At 48.1% G+C, this 21,095-nt stretch overlaps 1 protein-coding gene across 6 annotated transcripts in view; it reads left to right on the top strand.

Annotated features, from left to right (window-relative positions):
* PRKX (protein kinase cAMP-dependent X-linked catalytic subunit) overlaps positions 1-21,095 on the top strand; it is an 86,381-nt gene that overhangs the window by 19,119 nt on the left and 46,167 nt on the right. For 4 of the 6 annotated variants that reach the window (XM_012773888.3, XM_012773885.3, XM_075999400.1 and 1 more), the window contains exon 2: positions 11,202-11,370. In XM_012773888.3, coding sequence (XP_012629342.1) covers positions 11,202-11,370 — 169 coding nt within the window. Of the gene's footprint in view, positions 1-6,728; positions 6,861-11,201; positions 11,371-21,095 lie in introns of all 6 variants that reach the window. The other 2 variants (XM_075999401.1, XM_075999402.1) reach the window with 2 other exon arrangements.

The following is a 21,095-nucleotide window of genomic DNA, read 5'->3' as shown; positions in this document are numbered from 1 at the left end:
AGACTGCTCGAAGAGAACAGTGTGCTGATGAGTCCTGACCAAACATGGCAAGGTGATGGGAAAGTAGAAAGTAGGCTTGTTCTCGGGTCAGTAATCGAGACGAAGCAGTAATGCCAGGAACACAAGAATTGAGTCTCTAATTTAACAGGTCGGTGGGAGGAGAGCGAGTAGCTTTTATCAAAACACTTCAGGAATTTAAATTTTGCCTCTTTCTTTTTAAAATTTTATTATTTGTTAACTAATTATTTTTTGAAGACAAGGTCTCGCTCAGTTGCCCAGGCTGGAGCACAGTGGGGTGTGGTCATAGCTCACTGCAGCCTCCAACTCCTGGGCTCAAGCGATCCTCCTGCCTCAGCCTCCTGAATAGCTGGGACTGCAGGCACACACCACCACGCCCGGCTAATTAAAAAAAAAAATTTTTTTTTTTCAGAGACAGAGTCTTGCTGTGTTGCCCAGGCTGGTCTCAAACTCCTGGCCTCAAGTCATCCTCCTGTCTCAGCCTACTGAGTAGCTGGGACTACAGGTGTGCACCACCGTGGCCAGCTAATTTTTCTATTTCTTATAAAAATGGTGTCTCACCGTGTTGCCCAGGCTGGAGTGCAGTGGCGTGATCACAGCTCACTGTAGCCTGGAACTCCTGGGCTCTCAAGCAATCCTGCCTCAGCCTCTTGAGTAGCTGAGACTACAAGTGCATACCACCACGCCCAGCTACTTTTTCTCTTCTTTGTAGAGATGGAGTCTTGCTATGTTGCCCAGGCTGGTCTCAAACTCCTGGCCTCAAGCCATCCTCCTGCCTCAGCCTCCTGAATAGCTGGGACTACAGGTGTGCATCACCACACTCAGCTAATTTTTCTTTTTCTTTCTTCTTCTTTTTTTTTTTTTGTAGAGGTGAGGTCTCACTATGTTGCCCAGTCTGGAGTGCAGTGGCATGGTCACAGCTCACTGTATAGCCTGGAACTCCTGGGCCCTCAAGCAATCCTGCCTCAGCCTCTTGAGTAGCTGCGACTACCAGTGCAGCCTCCAACTCCTGGGCTCAAGCGATCCTCCTGCCTCAGCCTCCTGAATAGCTGGGACTGCAGGCATGTGCCACCACCATGCCCGGCTAATTAAAAATTTTTTTTTAAATTTTGAGTAGCTTGAGTAGCTGGGACTTGAGTAGCTGTGACTACAAGTGCACACCACCATGCCCAGCTACTTTTTCTCCTCTTTGTAGAGATGGGGTCTTACTATGTTGCCCAGGCTGGTCTCGAACTCCTGGCCTCAAGCAATTTTCCTAACTCAGCCTCAGAAAGTACTGGGATTACAGGTGTGAGCTGTGCCCTTTTTTTTTTTACTTTTTTTTTTTTTTTTTGCCAGCATAAATAGGTAGCATGTTGTTTTCCTTGGAAACAGATCTTTGACACACACTGACTTTGCCCCTGAACCACTGCACCCAGGTGAATGCTCCGTTCCTATATCTCCTTCTTGGCTAGGACAACAGCCATGAAGCTGGCATTTAGCAGCGGATTATACTGGGGGAGACAGATCAAAGTAAGTAAAGACCGGTGGTCCCAGAAAAAGGCAGATAATTCGGGGAAACTAAGAGAAAATTAAAACCAAAAGGGAAACAGAAGAGAAAAAAAAATTTTTTTTTTTTTAAAAAGTCTCACTTCAAGTAGTGTCTTCAGAGGAGTTTCAGGAGACGTTGTCTTTGTCCACAAAAATAGGATGTTATTAAATACAGTGGAAGCTTCCAATAGCATTGCCGAAGATTAAAATAGGGAAAGAGAGAAAGAAAAAAAACCCCAAAGGGTGATCTTATCCGTGCTTGTGACTTCAGTTTTCAACCTGGGGCTTTGGGCTCTCAAAGGGAGACAGGTGGAGTTTACACCTTTCTCTGGAGCGCTGAATGGTTCATCACTAACTCCTGCCTTGGGCGGGTCCCTCTGCCTGCAGACATTAGCAGGTCCCTTAGGTTGGTTTTCTGTGGCTACCATAAACAGTACTCCAAACTGGGGGCTTAAACAACAGGACCCGTGTCCCCTCCCAGTCCCGTGGGGTCTCGGGGCCGCGCTCCCTCCACGGGCTCCAGGGGAGGCTCCTTCCCGCCTCTCCCGGCTCCTGGTGGCTCCGGGCGTCCCCGGGCTTGTGGCCGCAGCCTCACTCCCGCCTCTGCCTCCTCTGTCTGCCTCCACGTGGCTTCTCCTCTGTGTCTGTGTCTCTCCTCTGCCGTCTCTCAGGAGGACACCTGCCATTGGGTTTAGGCTCCTCCCTAATGCAAGATAATCTCATGTCGAAATCATTAGCTGCAACTGCAAAGAGCTTATTTCCAAATAAGGCCCCGTTCACAGGTACCAGGGCTTAGTTCGCATTGAATACGTCTTTTCTCGGGGACGCCCTTCAGCCTACTGTCCCCGTCTCAACCTGAATGTGTCCAGGGTCCCCCACGGAATGTGTCCTCTTCATCCCCCAAACAGAACAACCCCAAGAGACCCTTCCTCGCCTGCCCATCTTGTCTTGTCAACGCTGGCTGCTTGCATGCCCAAACCCTAAGCTGCGGTCACCTCGGCATTCCCCGCCCCAGCCCGACGTAGTCCGTTCTCTGCCCATGCACCCTAAAAGCAAGCCTCCATCCCTCAGTCTATAACGCCTTCCCCATTTTCTTGGAAATTTTCCTTCCTCAGAAGAGATCTTCCGTGAAGCGAGGTTGGGCTCACGTTGGTAGTCTTCTACTCTCCTGTTGCCCCAAGTCCTTGAGCTTGAACAAACTCCTTAAACCTCTGCACGCTCGCCCAGGCTGTTACAGTTATTATAGTGCTTGCAGCCTGCTTGTCCCCAAACCTAACCAGAGCCGGGGACCAGTCTTTGGTTCCTTCTTGGGGTTCCTCAGACGCAGTAAAATATCAGGAGTGGTGGAAACGGCGCCACACTTCATTTTATCAGCTTCGGAGTTTTTCTTTAGAACGTCATATCTTGCACTCAGAACTGCTGCAAAAACATCTTCACTAGCAAAGGTGGTGCACCCTAAACGCTTTAGAATTTCCAACTGCATGCTCGAAAGATGGTGAGCCTGGGACTGTACGGCCAGCCAGCCAGCCGCAGGAAACTCCGCAAAAAATCCGTTTGCTTGGTTGTAATACCGTGTTTCCCCGAAAATAAGACAGGGCCTTATGTTTGTTTTTCCTCAAGAAGACACCCTGGTAGGGCTTATTTTCAGGGCAGGTGTTATTATTATTTTTTTAAAGTACGGTACAACCGTCTACATTCATTCAAACAGAGTGAAGTCGTCTTCTTCTGGAACATCATCCTCACTCTCCAAACCCCGAATCCCATCCTGAATGTCTTGCGACTCTGTTTCCTTTAGAGCCACCGGCCCCGATCTCTCCTGTGGAGCACTAGAGCTTTCACAGGGCGGATGAGAAGGGCTGCTCCTGTTCTTTCCCGCTCCGAGAGGACACCCATGGGTTGTGCAGATGCGCTGCGCAGCCACGCCCATCACTAGGGCTGACTTTCATAGCCACGCCCATCACCAGGACTGATTTTCATAGCCACGCCCATCACTAAGGCTGATTTTCATAGCCACGCCCATCACTAGGGCTGATTTTCAGGGTGGGGCTTCTATTGCGCACATGCTCAGACATCCTGCTAGGGCTTATTTTATGGGGAGGTCTTATTTTCGGGGAAACACGGTAGCTGCATGTTGAATCCTCCATTAGGCGCCTGTGAGTTTGTGGCCGGTGGGTCGAAAAGCACATTTGCAGAACCTTTCTACGAATGCAGGAAATCTTGCCTGGCGGTGCAGGCTCTGAAAGAGAGGGTCTCAGCTGTGAGCCATTCTGTCCCTGCAGGGGACGCTTGTCAACTGGTCTGGGGTCAGTTTTGAGTTGCCACATTGGAAGGGAGGGTGGTTACTATTGGCGTCTGGTGGGGGTGCAGCCAGGCATGCTGCTAAACACCCCACAATGCCCAGGATGCCCCACCACCCCACCACCGGGAACGTTCAGCCCCACATGTCCACAGTGCTCGTAGGATGTAGTCCCTGATATCAAGGGAAACCCTTCTGTGTCATTTGGAGGAGTGCAAAAGGCTCAGCGAAATGTCCAAGTTGCAGATGCTGTGCTTGTGTTAAGTGCTGAAACAAGGAGTCAGAAATCACGAGCAAACGTTTCTCTGGCTTAATGTTTTAGTATGGTAGAAGGATATGAGAATTTTTTCATTTCCCTTTTTTGCTTTGTGATTATAGACATTATAATGTGTTTTTGGTGAGAGAGAGTCCAATTTCATACGTGTAAACAGGGGATGTGGGGTTCTAAAATATCTTCTCTGTTTCTATCTTTTAAAATAAGACAGCGGAAACTGGAATGCTGTTTGGCTCAGCAAAAAGCGGAGGGAGTTATATGTTCGCTATTTTGTTTTTGTTTTTGTTTTTTTTCAAGTCGTCTAGACAAGTGAACTCACAAAACTAACCCCGTCTACCACGCAGTGCTTAGCTGAATTGGGGTTGATTTTTTTCAGCTGAATTTTGAAATATTCCAAGTTTAAAAAAAAAAAGTCTTTGTAAGATTATCCAAAATACATTCTTTTTATGCATTTTTTTATTGAGATATCATCCCCCATAAGATATGCACCCATTTTAAAATGTGCATTTGCAAGGTTTTCTGTTTATTCACAGTTAGCACACATTCTTTTAAAAATACCATTTAAGTGCTTTTTTCCCCATGAAATAGAAAGTCGACTATCTTTGCTTGCAGCAGTCATTTCAAAAACCAACTTTTTAAAGGAGAACTGCACGTTTCAGATACTTGTTTGAATACGCTGTGTTTGATCTTCTTTTATTGATTTTTACCCTGCGTGAGAAGGTATCCAGGAAAAGAACCGAATTTGAAAATGATAAATGCATACACTAGGGTGTCCTTATTTTGAAACGATGATTTAATGGAATGCATCCATTGGATGTATCAACTTAGCGTAATCTTAACCTGTTATAGATAAAATATTCCTAATAGTTCACAAATCAAAAAAAAAAAAGTTGTACAGTGAAATGCATCCTTATGTTTCCTTCCCGTCTGTTCACAACCTGCCCTGCCCTCCCACCCTGAAATAAACATGTGCATAAAACACCTAACCCCTCACGACCCCACCTCTTCCTGATCTTCGTTTTTTTAACTTTAAACCGTGATGGTTTAGGAGACCCTGCACACAGCATCCCAGGTGCTAACAAGACAGGGCTCCCTTTTTAACGCGCCTTGTGCATTTCTCCAGATGTCCTTTCTACATATAGAAACAACTTTCCCTGAGGAGAACGGGGTGACGTTTTAGCGACACGTTGCATGCCTTCAGCGTCCTTAGGACTTGCATGTCGTTTGCTTGTTTGTTTATTTATTTCAAACATTTGCAGTCGGTTACATCAGCCTGAGCCCTGCAGGAGGTAAAACCTTCCGCTTAGCTTAACCAGATGGAGGAGAAGCGATTCCTGCCTGAACTCTCACAACCAGCTGTTCTTGGTGATGATGCATCATTGCAATGATGCATAATTGCTCGCAGCCGGGACAGGGAGACATTTAGCCGTGCCCCCCCTCCCCCGCCCCCCGAAAGGTGAGGGGTGTCGGAAGGGGACCCCCGGTTCTCTTAGCATGCTCCGGTGAGAGGGCTGAACCTGAGCACCCGCCCTTTAGTGCCAGCCTCAAGTTGCAAAGCAGAGGACTTTGCAGGTTGAAGATTCAAGGGGTACGTCCTGCTCTCCGAAGTCGCAAGGTGTGGCATTTCCGAAATCAGAGACGGCAGCCAGCGGATGGACGGATGGACGCAGAAGACAAGAGGCGTTGAAATCCTCACGCGATCTGGGATCTGAAGTTTCTCCTGCCACTTCCTAGCTGCCCCCGTTGGGTCACCAGCTCTCTCCGAAGGTTTCCTGTTGGACGGACACTCCTGAACACAACCCGTATTCAATAATGATTGTGTCGTTTTTCTTTCTAACCCTCCTGTCTGTAGACACAAGTCTTGGGGACCGTGCCCATTTATGGGGTTTCTTTTCCTGAAATGCATTTTCCACGTGCATTTTCCTGTCTCGGAGCCTGTGTGAGGAACACAACGCTCTCCCTTTCTTGGTGTCTCAGCAGGACCGTGGTGACGCTGTGCTCTTGCAAAGATTTACCCTCTCTCTTTCTCTCCTTCAGTTTCAGGGAGAATTCGGTCTCATGCACCCTAACGCTCTCTCGCCCGTTGCATTCGTGTGTCCTGTTTTGTTGGCATCTGCAATGCCCGAGTGCAAGGCTCCTTAAGTAGCAGAGCTTAAAGCAAGAAATGCAAATTTATTCTTTTATTTTTTAGTTTAATTTATTATTTTTTTTAAAGCCTACAGCCCCTGATATTCCTAGGAGGTCTCCCATCCAAATACTAACCAGGTCCGACCCTGCTTAGCCTCCGAGATCAGATGAGATCGGGCGTGTAAGAAATGCAAATTGAAGAGGCCAGGGAGATGTGTTTATTTCAGCGATGGTTATAACAGTTGGTTTTGAGTGTTAGGAATCTTTTTTTTTCCCCGAGACAGAGTCTTACTCTGTTGCCCAGGCTAGAGTGCTGTGGCGTCAGCCTCGCTCACAGCAACCTCAAACTCCTGGGCTCAAGCAATCCTCCTGCCTCAGCCTCCTGAGTAGCTAGGATTACAGGCATGCACCACCATGCCTGGCAAATTTTTCAATATGTATAATTTTAGTTGTCTAGCTAATTTCTTTCTATTTTTTTTTTAGTAGAGATGAGGTCTCGCCTCTTGCTCCTGAGTTCAAATGAGCCTCCCGCCTCGGCCTCCCAGAGTGCTAGGATTACAGACGTGAGCCACCGCGCCCGTCCATATTTCTAAATGTCTGAAATAAGAAGAAAAGGTGATTTCTTTTCTAATTAAATGATAGTTAAAATCTCTAATTTCAGCAGAATTCAGGAAATATTATTCTTATGGGTGGAAATATGAATGTGTGCTCGCATGTACCAAGTGTCATTTCAGCATCAATGGTCATTTGATGCACTAGAGCAGGGGTCCTCAAACTTTTTAAATAGGGGGCCAGTTCACTGTCCCTCAGACCGTTGGAGGGCCGGACTATAGTTTAAAACTATGGACAAATTCCTATGCACACTGCACGTATCTTATTTTGAAGCAAAAAAACAAACAGGCAAAAACAAACACAGTAGTTTGAGGACGCCTGCTCTGGGGCTTATAATCGTCCTGTTATTTTATGTCTTTTTTTTGCCCCCTTTATTTGTAAAATAGCATATCTTAACAATCCTCAGACGTTTTGTTCCGGCTCCTTTTTTTTCCATCAAAGCATGAGTCGTGCACCGTTTACTATGGGGTAGTTTGTCATTGCAACATCACAAAAGAAGTGGGTAAAATAACATAGCAGAGTCTCTGCCGATGTAAATTAATAAAAAGAGTGGCGTGTGTCTCTTCGAGGTGAATGTGTATCAGGGGCCTCTAGGAAAAGTTACAGGGCATGGCTGTCGTCCGAACATTTAAGCAGCAAACCAGACCTTGGTGTCAATCAATGGGTCGGTCTAATTACCAGCCTTGGTCTTTGGAGACATTCTGCATAGCAGACGCACAAAATGCTGAGTGACTCAGACATGAAACGTAAATGCAATTAATAAAAAGGACGGTGGGATTCCGCTTGCAGAGTTGGTGAAACGTACTCTTTGCAGCTTTCAGGAGAATCTCCTTTTGAAATGTTAGCACCTTATTCTAGAAGATCTGGGAATGTTGCTGGCATTCTGGGCTTATTTTCTTTTCTCTCTTGGAACAGAGTAACGGTTTCCGGGATTCCTTTGGAGAACTTCATCCTTCTTCTCAGTACAGACTGTATTTTTTAAAATTTGTTGCTGAATTCCCATTGCTTTTCCAACTTTATAAACATCCGCTGCCTGGGCGAGGCAGATCTCATGCGAGTGGTTTGGTCTTTAAAATGTACCCAGATTTACAAAGCCACATCGATGTCTTGAAGACTTGACTGGGGAGCCCTTTTGGGTCATTTGCAAAAATATTGGGTTTTCATTTCCAAAGATATCTTCAAACGGGAGCAAGATGGCAATTGATAACCGTAGCAGATTCTGTGCAAAACCTTAAGTGTCAGATGACACTTCATGACAAGGGAGCTGGAGGTTGTTCCTGTCTTGCTTGGAAAGCTCCTGTTTAGAGGCCAAATGGAGAGGTCCCTTTTGTAAAGCGAGTCGCTTCATTTCTGAAATGTCTTTTTTTTGAATTTTTGGATAATGCACATTTTCAAAAGGGACGATTGTGGAACAAGACAGAAGCACGTTTGCGTTGGTGGTTGTCTTGCGTGAAATTTATATTTGCCTTTCCACCTGCGATGCTCTGAGTGATTGTAAGCGTGGGAAGAACTGGGAGAATTCTCTGCCTCCCTCGTAACTGGAGGAAACCAAGCTTTCGAGAGTGTGGGGTGTCTTGGGCCGCATTCTGGGGCGAATTTCAGAGGCTGGTGGATCCTAACCCAGCTTATTAACTCCTGTGTTAGTGAACTTGCGCTTTTTTTTTCTCTTTTTTTTCTTATTTCCTCCAGAATGTGTCTACCTGGGGCGTTTAGGCACGATCTCTTTGCTATCGAAGTGCTTTTAGGTCTGCGTGCTGCATTTGCATTGTGGGAGCTGCTATTTTGAGTTCCTAAGTGCCTTTGGCTATTTTATTGCTTTTCTTTTTCCCCCTCAGTTGTACCAGTTTTCATTGGCAGGGTATTTCCAAAGTGAGATTCAGTAGAACTCTAGCCTAAGGGATGCTCTTAAAAAAAAAAAAAAAAAAAAAAAGAATTCCTTGTTTCTCTTGAAGGACTCACAAAATAGAAGACTTTGGCTTCAAGTCGAGAAGTAAGTTTAACTTTGTTTATTGCTGTGGACTAAACTGTGTCCCCCCAAATTCATATATTGAAGCCCTGACCCCCCAGGACCTCAGATTGTGGGTGGGTTTGCAGATGGGTCTTTAGAGAGGTGATTAAGGTAAACTGAGGTCACCAGGGTGGGCCCTGATCCAGCAGGACCGGTCTCCCTATAAGCAGAGGAGACGAGGACACAGACAGGCACAGAGGGACGATCCCGTGAGGACACAGGGAGGAGACGGCGTCTGCATGCCCAGGAGAGAGGACCCAGGAGGAACCAGCCCCGAGACACCTCTCCCTCACCCTCGCTAAGAAGAAATTTCCCTCTCAAATCTCTGGTGTGCCGAGTGCAGCGTGGTCCTCCCCTCGCCGAGTGGTTCGTCCTTGTTACTCACATTTCTGCTTAGATGCTTTGGAGACTTTCGGACACCTGAGTGTCTGGGAGGCATCCTTGGAGACGTTCTCCCCGAACAAGCCGCCGGAATCACCCCCGGCTACCCTCCGCCACGCCAGCCCACTCTTACGTCTTGGCATTGCATAAGGCACTCTCTGGTGTTCTTCTTATCCTCTCCTTTGCCCCATAAAAAATGTCCACAGCATGAGAGTAGAGACCTGATTCCCTCCTGGGATCTCAGAGCCCTGGGCAGCAGGGAACACAGATTTACAGAATCAATTGTACCCCAGGCGTCCAGCAGTGTTGAGAAGTGTCCGCATATAATCTGAACTTTCGCGATGTACCCTTTTGGAAAAGGTTCTCGTACGTCTGTGTCTGACATGGACCTAGGAATGCTCACCCATGCTTTGCATCTCGGAAGAGAAGTTCCCCTCAGTCCCCACCTATCAGGTTGAGGCATCTCATTTTTGCCTTTTCCCACGGCACGCTGAATGCACTTTTGAAGCTGACTTTAGTCCTAGGTTTCCATGCGTGTCTCCCCAGATGAACTCCCAGGTGCAGACGGAGTTTTGTTCTCTCTCCTTTTTTCCCCCCTAACCACTTTATTGAGATATGATTGACATAGGGAAAGTTGTACATATTTAATGTATAAAGCTTTGACCGATTTGGAGATACCTGCACACCTGTGAAACCATCGCCTCAATCTATGCAATAAACATACCTGTCGCCTCCTCTTTTAGCTCAGACTTAGCCTGGGTACCTACCACTCTGCTCTCTGCTTCTGTGAGTTTGGGTGTTTTAGACTTCTCATATACATGTGGTTATGCCGTAAGTCCGTCTTTCTGTGCCTGACTTATTTCAGTTAACATAAGGTCCTCTGCGTGTATCCATGTCGGCACAAATGACAGAGTTCCCTCATTTTTGAAGGCTGAATAGTATTCCAGTGAAGATATAGACCGTATTTTCCTTTATCTGTTCATCCTGCGTGGGCACTGGGGTTGATTCTGCATCTTGGCTATTGCAGTAAACTCGCGAGTGTAAACAGTAAACATGGGAGTGCAGGCATCCGCTTGAGGTCCTGGTTCTCTTAGGGTTTGCATCCTAGCCTAAGGTGGGCACTGCAGACGTGTAGGATATCAGCAAATGAATGAATAGCTCAATAGTGATTCGTAAGCTTCGCTCATTACAAAGCGATTCCTTAGAAAGAGTCACTTCCAAAGCATCCTTTCTGTTTATTCCTTTGTGTTGTCTGGAGCGGAAGTAATCACATAACGGAAGCTGGCGGTATTTGTCGCAGTTGCTAATCTCTGTCTGGCGCCGTGAAATGGGTTGTTTAAAAATATTCCCGAGGAGTGACGTGTGTCACTTCCAGGGGCTGCTGGCACTGGGGTGAAGGCAGGTGGAAGGCAATTTAGAGAGAGTTCAGAGATCCCGTATGATTCCTACGAAGACATTATTTAAGAAAGGTGTGTCATAAGCTCGGGTACTTTCCGGAATCCGAGTTGGGAACAGGTGCAGGCTGAAAGGTAAACCTTCTTCCCCCCTGGCTGGTCATGTTCTTATTTCCTCTCTCTGTGGGTGTCTAACAACCATTTCATGCCAATCTGTGCCAGATTTTTAAATAAAGAGAATATTTAGCACGTATCATACGTGGGAGAGTTCATGTGTTGGATGTGTTTTGGGGCCAGGTCTCCGGGAAGACGCATTTGCAGAAACGATGGCCCGTTTCCCCCAAAAGGAAGATCCTCTCTGTGATAATGTTCGCGTTCAGTTGCAGACTCCACGCGAGAGCCTCTCTGTACATACCAACCCTCCGCGTACCTCGATGCCGAGACTTGAGGTCCATAGGCTGTGTTTTGAGGTCTGGGTGCAGCCTCCTGCCCATTGCATGGTGCGGGTGGTTCCACCATCAGGAGACCTGATCGCTCCTTTCTGTTCTGTCCCCCTCCCAGGCACTGGGACGTTTGGAAGGGTGCACCTGGTGAAGGAGAAGACCACCGAGCATTTCTTTGCGCTCAAGGTGATGAGCATTCCCGACGTCATCCGCTTGAAGCAGGAGCAGCATGTGCACAATGAGAAGTCCGTCCTGAAGGAAGTCAACCACCCCTTCCTCATCAGGCTGTGAGTCCACTCCCTGCCCGGATGGATGGATGGATAGATACATGGATGGATGGATGGTTGGATGGATGAATGGATGGTTGGGTGGATGGATGGGTGGATGGATGGTTGGTTGGATGGATGGGTGGATGCATGGTTGGGCAGATGGTTGGATGGTTGGATGGATGGTTAGAGGGATACATGGATGGATGGATGGATGGATGGATGGATAGATAGATACATGGATGGATGGATGGATGGATGGATGGATGGATAGATAGATACATGGATGGATGGATGGTTGGATAGATGATAGATGGTTGGTTGGATGGATGGGTGGATGGATGGTTGGTTGGATGGATGGGTGGATGGATGGATGTGTGGATGCATGGTTGGGCAGATGGTTGGATGGTTGGATGGATGGTTAGAGGGATACATGGATGGATGGATGGATGGATGGATGGTTGGATGGATGGATGGATGGATGGTTGGATAGATGGATGGATGGTTGGATGGATGGATGGATGGTTGGATGGATGGTTGGGTGGATGGCGGGTTGGAGGGATGGATGGATGGATGGATGGATGGATGGATGGATGGATGGATGGATAGATTGATGGATGTATGGATGGTTGGCTGCCTGACTGGCTGGTTGGCTGGCTGGTTGGATGTTTGGGTGGATGGATGGATGGATGGATGAGTGGGTGGATAGATGGTTGGATGGTGGATGGATGGATGATGGATGGATGGATAGATGACATAGATACATACAGGGATGGATGGATGGATAGACAGATGATACACACACACACAGATACATAGATTAGATAATTAAGATTTTTGAGAGAAACAGAACGGGGGGGGGGAGAGATTTTAAGGAATTGGTTCTTATGGTTGTGGTTGTAGGCTTGGTGATTTTCAAGAGTGTGGGGTAGGCCAGGTAGCTGGAAAGCAGGAAAGGTTTCTACATTGTAGTCTTGAGGCAGATGGCTTCCTCCTTGGGGGCAAACCGAGTCTGCTGTTAGTAAATGTTAATCCCATCAAGAAAATAAATAAACAATCTTCACAGCAACATCTAGACTAGGGTTTGACCAAACCAGTGGATGGCGTAGCCTGACCACGTTGACTCTTACAGTTCGCCATTGTACCAGGCAAAAAGGCAAGACAGGTTAGGAACGGGCCACTCCATGAGATCCACAAGTGACCATTCAGTGAGTCAAGAGACTTGCCTGTCCTAAGAATGATCGCTAGATACTGAGATAGGGGAGAGGTAACAGCTGGTAGGTGGATAGATACCATAGATCAGGCGTCCTCAAACTACGGCCCGAGGGCCACCTAGCACATTTATCCGGCTCTCTGGGTGTTTTTGCCACAGATGCCTGTCCAGCTTAGCAGCCGACTCGTCCCGGGCCCACAGTGCGCACTCTCCAGTGGTCCGAGGGACAGTGAACTGGCCCCTGTTTAAAAAGTTTGAGGACCCCTGCCATAGATATTGATACAGAGGATAGATACTGAGACAGATTGATACGGATGGTAGATGACTGATAGACAGGTCTAGATGACACATGATCAGTAGAGAGATACTGAGGGAGATAGGCAAGAGGCAGCTAATAAATGCTTGATAGATCATATATAGATGGATCTTACATGCTAAAACGAGGTTTCTCGACCTCGGCAATACTGACATTTGGGGGGACCATTCTCTGTGTGTGTGTGGGGGGTGTCCTGTGCACTTGGGGGTGTCGAGCAATGACCCTGAGCTCCACCCACCAGATTCCAGCAGCGCCCACACCTCCAAGTAGTGACAGCCACAGTGTTTCTGGACATCACTGGCCGCCGCCTAGGGACAAACTCAGCCCACCATCAGAACCGCTGTTGTAGAGGCACAGACAGGGCTACCTGGGGAGGGGTGGGGGGTCCCTTTCTCTGTCTTCTGAGCCTGGAGTCCCAGCCGGTGGTTGTTACTGATTAGCCTACGGGCTGGACAGTGGGTTCACTGCCATGGCATTCCTCCCATGGTAGCAGAGCCAGGCTGACGGCTTTGGTTTTCCGTTGCGGCTTTCAGTCAGCTTTCTTCCGCAGGTTTTGGGAGGCGAGAGGTCTGTCCTTGTAGTTCCTGGTTGGATGACAGCTTGTATCTCCGCTGAGAGAAATTCACACCTCAATCTCTTCTTAGCGGAGAGGGAGTGTTTCCCAGGAAAAAGATCTTTTTGGTTTTTTTTTGAGTCAGAGTCTTGCTCTGTCACCCAGGCTAGAGTGCCGTGGCGTCAGCCTTGCTCACAGCAACCTCCAACTCCTGGGCTCAAGCCATCCTCCTGCCTCAGCCTCCTCCCGAGTAGCTGGGACTACAGGCATGCGCCACCATGCCTGGCTAATTTTTTGTATATATTTTTAGTTGGCCAATTAATTTCTTTCTATTTTGTAGTAGAGACGGGGGTCTCGCTCTTGCTCAGGCTGGTTTCAAACTCCTGAGCTCGAGCGATCCTCCCGCCTTGGCCTCCCAGAGTGCTGGGATGACAGGCGTGAGCCACCGTGCCCGGCCCAAAGATCTTTTTTTTTTTCTTAGCATCCACAGACCTGAGTGTGGTCTCCATCTTCAGCGGTGCTTGGAACTGGAGGAGTCGGCACCAGAACCATTCCTTTGTTTTCCCGGGAGTTAAGGAGGAGAGACCACAGAGTTCTGACTTCTTATTTTGATTTTTTTGGCCCTCTCTCTGTTTGAATTTTAAAAGCAGAAATCTAGAAGTAGCTCTGTCCTTCCTCTTTTGTTATTGCCTGCAGAGCACAGCTGCCAGGGGAGGAAGGCGGCCACCTCCCCGGCCCCCCGTTCCTGTTCCTTGTCTGAAAATAATGAAATGTATGTTTGGGGTTTTGTGCAGGGTGCAAGGCAAACGCTTCCAACAGGGAGGTTTAAATTCTCGTGATAGGATGAAAACCTACTTGAATCATCTGGAAACCGTCCTCCACCCCCAGTCCTTGGAAAAATTGTCTTCCGTGAAAATGGCCCCTCATACCAAAAAGGTTGGGGACCTCTTACTGCTAAGGGACCTCCCAGAAATAGAATTATATATAGTATTTGTCCTTTTATGGATGGCTTATGTCTCTGAGTATAATATCCTCAAAGTTCATCCACGTCATAGCAGCTGTCAGGATTTTCCTCCTTTGTGAGCCTGAGTAATAGTGTGCTGTGTGGATATGGTACACGGTGTTTATCTGTTCTTCCGTCACTGCACACGTGGGTGGGTGGCTTCCACCTTTTGGCTGTTAAGGTAAAATGCCGCAATGAACACAGGTGTGCACATCGCTGTTCAGTGCCTGCTTTCAACTGCTTGAATGCATCTTTAATATATAATTGTATCTCCTTCCTGCTGGTGCAGGGGGCCGATGCATTGCTCTATTCCCATTATTTCAGCATGTCCCAAGTGCATTCCCTGCTACGCACCCTCCTCATTGCCACCAGGTAACCTCATTCGGCAGCCTGCCGTGCGTGGGTCCTTCTGCACTGGGTGCTTAGATAGCCACATGCTAACCCACACAAGCACACGCACGGTTTTTGGCGTCATGACACCATAACAGGCAGAATTTTGGCCTCCTACTTTCTCTGAGATCCCTCTTGGGCATTTTGGGGAGGAGACGTCCGTTCGGGATGGTGGGTGGTAAGGACAGGCCCCCTGGTTTTCCACTTCAGGGAAGCTCAGCTGTGCAAGACAGCATTGCAGAGGACGGGAGGGTGCACGTGGCTTTGGAGACCAGGGTGTGTGCCTGTGTGTGTGTGTTCCTCAGTGACAATTTCCCTAGGCCACCCTCTCCTCCCACACAATGACATCAGATGGTGCCCGCCCTGTGTTCACCTTTGCAACCTTGCTTGGCCTCTGCCTGTAGCTCAGACCTGCACCTGCCGAGCTAGACGCAGGGACCCACCGCCCACTCCGAGACTCAGCCACCCCGCCCACGCGTCTCCCAGGCAACGGGGGTCGGGCGGGGGTCATTCCACCACCAAATGAATTCTTGACCTCCTTCTGTAATCAGTTCCTCCATCCCACTTCCCCATTCCATAAATAGCCATTCGAGCTCCTGGGTCCCGCCCGGGCAACACAGTTTATTGCCTTTCCTTCGGCTCTGGATTCACTCCAGCCCCTGTGTACTGCGTTTTTGGATTTTTCTTGTTTATTTATTTATTTATGGGAGAGACAGGGTCTTGCTATGTCGCCCACGCTGGAGTGCAAGGGAGTCATCGTAGCTCACTGCAACCTCCAACTCCTGGACTCAAGCGATCTTCCTGCCTCAGCCTCCTGAGTGACCGGGACTACAAGTGTGTGCCACCATGCCCGGCTCATTTTTCCTATTTTGTTTATGTACACATGGGATCTTGCTATGTTGCCCGGGCTGGTCTCAAACTCCTGGGCTCAAGAGATCCTCCCACCTCGGCCTCCCAGAGTGCCGGGGTTACAGGCGTGAGCCTCCGCGCCTGGCTGCACTTTTGAATGCTAAGACACGTTGACAAGCCGGGCGCGGTGGCTCACGCCTGTAATCCTAGCACTCTGGGAGGCTGAGGCGGGCGGATTGCTCGAGGTCAGGAGTTCGAAACCAGCCTGAGCAAGAGCGAGAGCCCGTCTCTACTATAAATAGAAAGAAATTAATTGGCCAACTAATACATATATATATAAAATTAGCTGGGCATGGTGGCGCATGCCTGTAGTCCCAGCTACTCGGGAGGCTGAGGCAGGAGGATCGCTTGAGCCCAGGAGTTTGAGGTTGCTGTGAGCTAGGCTGACGCCACGGCACTCGCTCTGGGCAACAAGCGAGACTCTGTCTCAAAAAAAAACAAACAAAAAGACACGTTGGCAAAGTCCATTGGCTTCGGTGGCATTTTCACAGAAGCCACCGTGGCTCATCCGGAACCCCGGCCCTTCTCGAGATCTATTTCCACGGGGCTCACCTCTTCCTCCCGCCAGTAGCCGGGGTGGTCTTCTTTCTGAAAGGAAAACTGGACCACGTCCTCCTTTGTTTTCCAATGCTGTCAATGCGTTTCCTTCACATACACGAGCAATACCACCTCTCCACCCCCAAGGCCTCCGGGTTTGTCTCATGCCTCAGTTTCCAACCTTTTTGGCATCTCTTCCCGAGTCTTCCTGCGACCGGTAGCCACGCTGACAGGTTTGCATTTTACCTCTGTACTTCCACCTTGCACCTGCCTTTGCCCGACTCCTTCCAGACATCCTTCCGGGTTCATCATGTAGCGTCTGTTCCCCACCTAACCCGCAAGGTGCATAGTGGTCAAAAGAGAATCTGCCCTTTCCATGATTAAACATCCAGAGTGTTGCCTGGCGTGGAGCACGTCCTTGTCCAGGGTTTGTGGAGGTCTATAAAGGACGTGGTTCGTGAGCTATTGGTTGATGAATTGACCGACAGATTGATTACCGAGTGCAATAGGAACAGGGGGCGTTAGATCTGGACAACACCTGCTTTCCTCATGTCCATCGGGATAAACCTTTTTTTTAAATCTCATTTTACTCCGAAACTTTTGTCTTTTGTGGACTCCATGCAAGGGCTGAGGGAGTTTTGCCATTTATGGGAATCGTTTAGCCGGCAGATTGGCTGATGCAATTAATGATCCTCTTTCTGATTTTCTAAAGTCAGGTTTGAATTCTCCTGTGGCCACCGAGAGGCACCATCCCGTCATTCCGTAGTTCCGACATGGTGACTTGACTTTATAAACTTCTTTGCGGGGGATCGTAAAGTCAGTAATCGCTCTCAACATTTCAGTCCTAATCTTTCACGGCACCCAGCTCTTTACAAATTCTGTCCGTGTAAGAAAAATCTTACAGATGGAGATTTTTTTTTTGTCTTAATAAACTAGTTTATTTTCACTGGACATATTTCATCTGCTGCTGTAATCAAACATGATTCGATTAACTCATTATCAATAAATATCTTTCCTTGCTTGGCTAACAAATGAGCCACTCAGAAGAAACTTATTTGGTAGTAGTTATTCTGTAGTCTTGTTTTGTAGTCTCATTTTTATTTATTTTAGATGGAGATGTGAAAGAAGACGTGCTAGAGCAGCCGCCCCCAACCTTTTTGGCACTGGGGACGGGTTTCATAGAAAGCAATCTTTTGTTTCCCACGTTCTGGGGAGGTGGGGGCGGGCTGGTTTCAGGATGATTCAGGCACATTGTGTTTGTCGCGTGCGCTCTTTATTTCTGTTATTTTCACATTGCAATGCAGAATGAAATAATTATGCGGCTCACCGTAATGCGGAGTCTAACGCCGCCACTGATCTGGCAGGAGGTGGAGCTCAGGCATTGTTGTGAGTGATGGGAGCGTCTGCTTCATCCCTCACCTGCTGCATGGCCCGGTTCCTTAACAGGCCCCAGACTGATACTGGTCCATACCCCAGGGGTTGGGGACCACAGCGTCTGAGGACTCTTTTTTTTCCCCTTGGAATATTTACTTGACTTTAGTGATTTGGGAAAAGGCAGGGAAACTGGAGTCTTGCAGATTTTTGTTCTCTCTCTCTCTTTTTTTTTTTTCTGTATACTAATATATTTTTCTTCGCTCTGGGGTACTTTTATTTGCAAAACGTTACTACTCCATGTTGCTGATGAGTGTCACACGTTCCTGTGTAAGTGAAAATGATGCGTCCAGCTATAATGATGAGGTGGCTTTCTTGAGCGTTAGGGTTTGTTGATGTCTTGTTGGATTTTACTGAGATGCTGGTGGAATAAAAATCTATCTTCGTGTGTTCTTGTATATCTGGGTACTTCTCCCTACTCAACTTTTTCTTTACTTTTGTTTTGTTTTGTTTGGTTTGGTTTCATTTCCTTTCCTTCCCTCTTTTGACACGAACTCACAGCTCTCTTCCTCAATGGACCAACTTACCTGTGAATGAAATTGCAACTTCCCCCGGAATCCAGGTGGCCGAATCTGAGATCTTCAGCTGATCCCTGCGGCTCCCTGAATCTCCTGGTCTCCGCCCACGCTAATTGGGGCTGGCATGTTCCACAGACTTGCCCAGTCCCGAAAGTGCAAATCCTACTAGTCTCCCACCAGAGCCAGCCATCTCTGCTGGACCTGCAGGGTGACCCTGGCTGCATTGTAACAACGTGATGTGTTGTTTTGAAGAGTATCGGGGCTGGCGCTGGAAAGATGGGCGGGATATATCCAAGGAGTGTGTTCGTAGTAATTGATGGGGAGAGTGTGTGTGCACATGCGTGTATATGTCTCTTGTGTGTTTGAGCCTCAGAGCGAGAGAGGGGGTTATGTATATTCCCTTTGACCAAACTGACAGTTGTAGACATTTGGTTTTCCTTCTTGCTTTGCATGGTTTTGACCATTTAGGGTATTTTTAAGAACTCCATGCTTCTGAGACTTCAGTTAGTAGAATGGGCTCCAGCTCCATCCAGGACAACACAAGAGGTGCTAGATCACCATCGTTTTTTGTGGCTGAGTAGAACTCCATGGTATATACAGATGCCACATTTTATTAATCCACTCATGGATGGATGGGCACCTGGGTTGTTTCCACATCTTTGCGATTGTGAATCGTGCTGCTATAAACATTGAGTGCAGATGTCTTTTTTATAGAATATCTTCTGGGTAGATGCCCGGTAGTGGGATTGCTGGATCCACTGGTAGTTCTACTTTTAGTTCTTTGAGATATCTCCATATACTCCTTTCCATAAAGGTTGTACTATCTTGGTGAAAGGCACACTGATAACTTTGACTCAAAACTATACAAAAGCAAACAGTGTACCCAAAACATGTGTACCCCTGTAATAGTCTGAAATTTAAAAAAATGAGCTTCTTGCTTTCCCCAAATCTTATGAGATCACACCTTTGTTGGTGAGTTCCAGCTAACTTTGCCAGCAACCCTGCCCTGAAGAAATCTAGAAAGTGACCGGCTACCATAGAGGTTGGTGGTAAAAGTTCACCAGGAAGACATATCCCTTGGACCTTAGCACACATGAATATTTCCCAGCCGGAACAGTGAGACCATGGTGGGAGTTCTAAGCCCACGCACAGAAGCACAGTTTGACCGTCACGCGTTTGAAATACCGTGTGCTTGGCAAGGCAGCGTTGCGGAAAAGCGACATTCCTACCTAACCAGTCACGGCACAAACCACTTAAAATGGGGCATTTGGCCAGATAAAGTGACGCAAGACCTCGACTTTAACATGCAAAGCCTGCGGTGTCTGGTGAGAGCTTATAACTGGGTGAGGTGGCTTCGTTCGGATAGTAACAGCGGCAGCAAGCCCCCCCTGTCCTCCCCAAGCACTCTTCCTGCATCTCTTCGTGGCCAAAAGCCACAGATCTTGGACTTGCAGAGCTGTAAGAAGTGAGTGGGGTGTGGGGAGAGAGACGCAGAGCCTTCAGGTAACAAAAGCGACCAGTCGCCCAACCCTGAGCTCCCTTCGAATCCGACCGCAAGATCGAGAAAGGAAGGTGTTGATACGGCCGCTGTTTGTGGCTAGCTGAGTCCGTTAAATGCATGGCGATTGCAAAGACTCTGCAAATGTAAATGTGCATGAGGGGAGAAAAGCTTTTTGTGCAGGAGACCCATACTTCCGCTGATGCGTATAAACATCGGTGATGAATAGCTCGAATGTGCGTTTGAGATTCAGAATACTGTGTTGTTTATATGTGGCTTCTCCTTTTCACGTCGATTACGATCGGGTCACCGTTCCTCCCTACAGCCCTATCTTTTTACTTATCTTTATTTCCTCCTGCTATTCCTGACCACCGCCACCTGATTATATTTTTATGATGTTCCCTTCGAGTGAGTCTCTGCGTCCTGCCAAGCCATCTCCCCAAATCCTGGGTCTTCCTGCCGCGTTATTTTAGAGCTAGAACCTGAGCTTCTAGACAAGACCTCCTGATCAACCCGGAGCATCCTCCCGGGCACTGTTTGGTTTTCTTTGGGGACCAGGTAGACGTAGCTCCCCGGGGGTCGGCCTTGGAGGGGAGCCATCCGTCACTTTGTCAGGACCAGACAAAAAGCACGGATGCACGTGTGGACGGTTTTGCTGCAGGTCGTCCAGGTCTCTGGCAGGCTGGGGTCTTCTAATTCCTTTCAGGGCACAAAGCTGTTAAGTCTAGATCTTGTCTCCCTTTCCCCCTCATCCCCTTTATGTGAAAACATTCTTTCATCATCAACGCTTACCTCCCGAGAACGTGTTTGTTTCTATTCCTTTAGCTAAGCCGTCTAAGATAGAGGTGAGACCTAGTGTCTCCTCTCTTCTTTCTTTCATTTCTTCTCTTTCTTCCTCCTCAATTCCTCTTGGCTGCCTTTCTCGCCTCGGTAGAGCTAATCAACACCTTTGCAAGGAGGACGCACCTTTTCTGTCTCGCAGGCAAGCTCCTACCAGTAATTGCTTAGAGAAATACCTTACTCGGGGCTTTTTTGAACGGCTGCCTTTTCCCCAGCAGGCTTGGGATGCGCTCTGTTAATTTGCTGTTAATTTCTAAGCCTGATGACAGTTCCGGAGCTGCTGAAGCAGGTGTGAGCTCTCTGAAGATCTGCGTGTGGGTTTGCAAGGGCTGCCGTAACCAAGTCCCAGAGACTCGGTGGGTTGAACAACAGATGTCTGTTTTCCTGACAGTTCCTAGAGGCTGGAAGTCCCGGATCCAGGTGTCTCTCAGGGCTGGTTCCTCCTGGGTCCTCTCTCCTGGGCGTGTAGACGCCGTCTCCTCCCTGTGTCCTCACGGGGTTGTCCCTCTCTGTGTCTGTCTGTGGCCTCGTCTCTCCT

The sequence above is a fragment of the Microcebus murinus genome, chromosome X, assembly GCF_040939455.1.
Source record: "Microcebus murinus isolate Inina chromosome X, M.murinus_Inina_mat1.0, whole genome shotgun sequence".
NCBI lineage: Eukaryota > Metazoa > Chordata > Mammalia > Primates > Cheirogaleidae > Microcebus > Microcebus murinus.
This window is presented reverse-complemented; position numbering and strand designations above follow the sequence as displayed.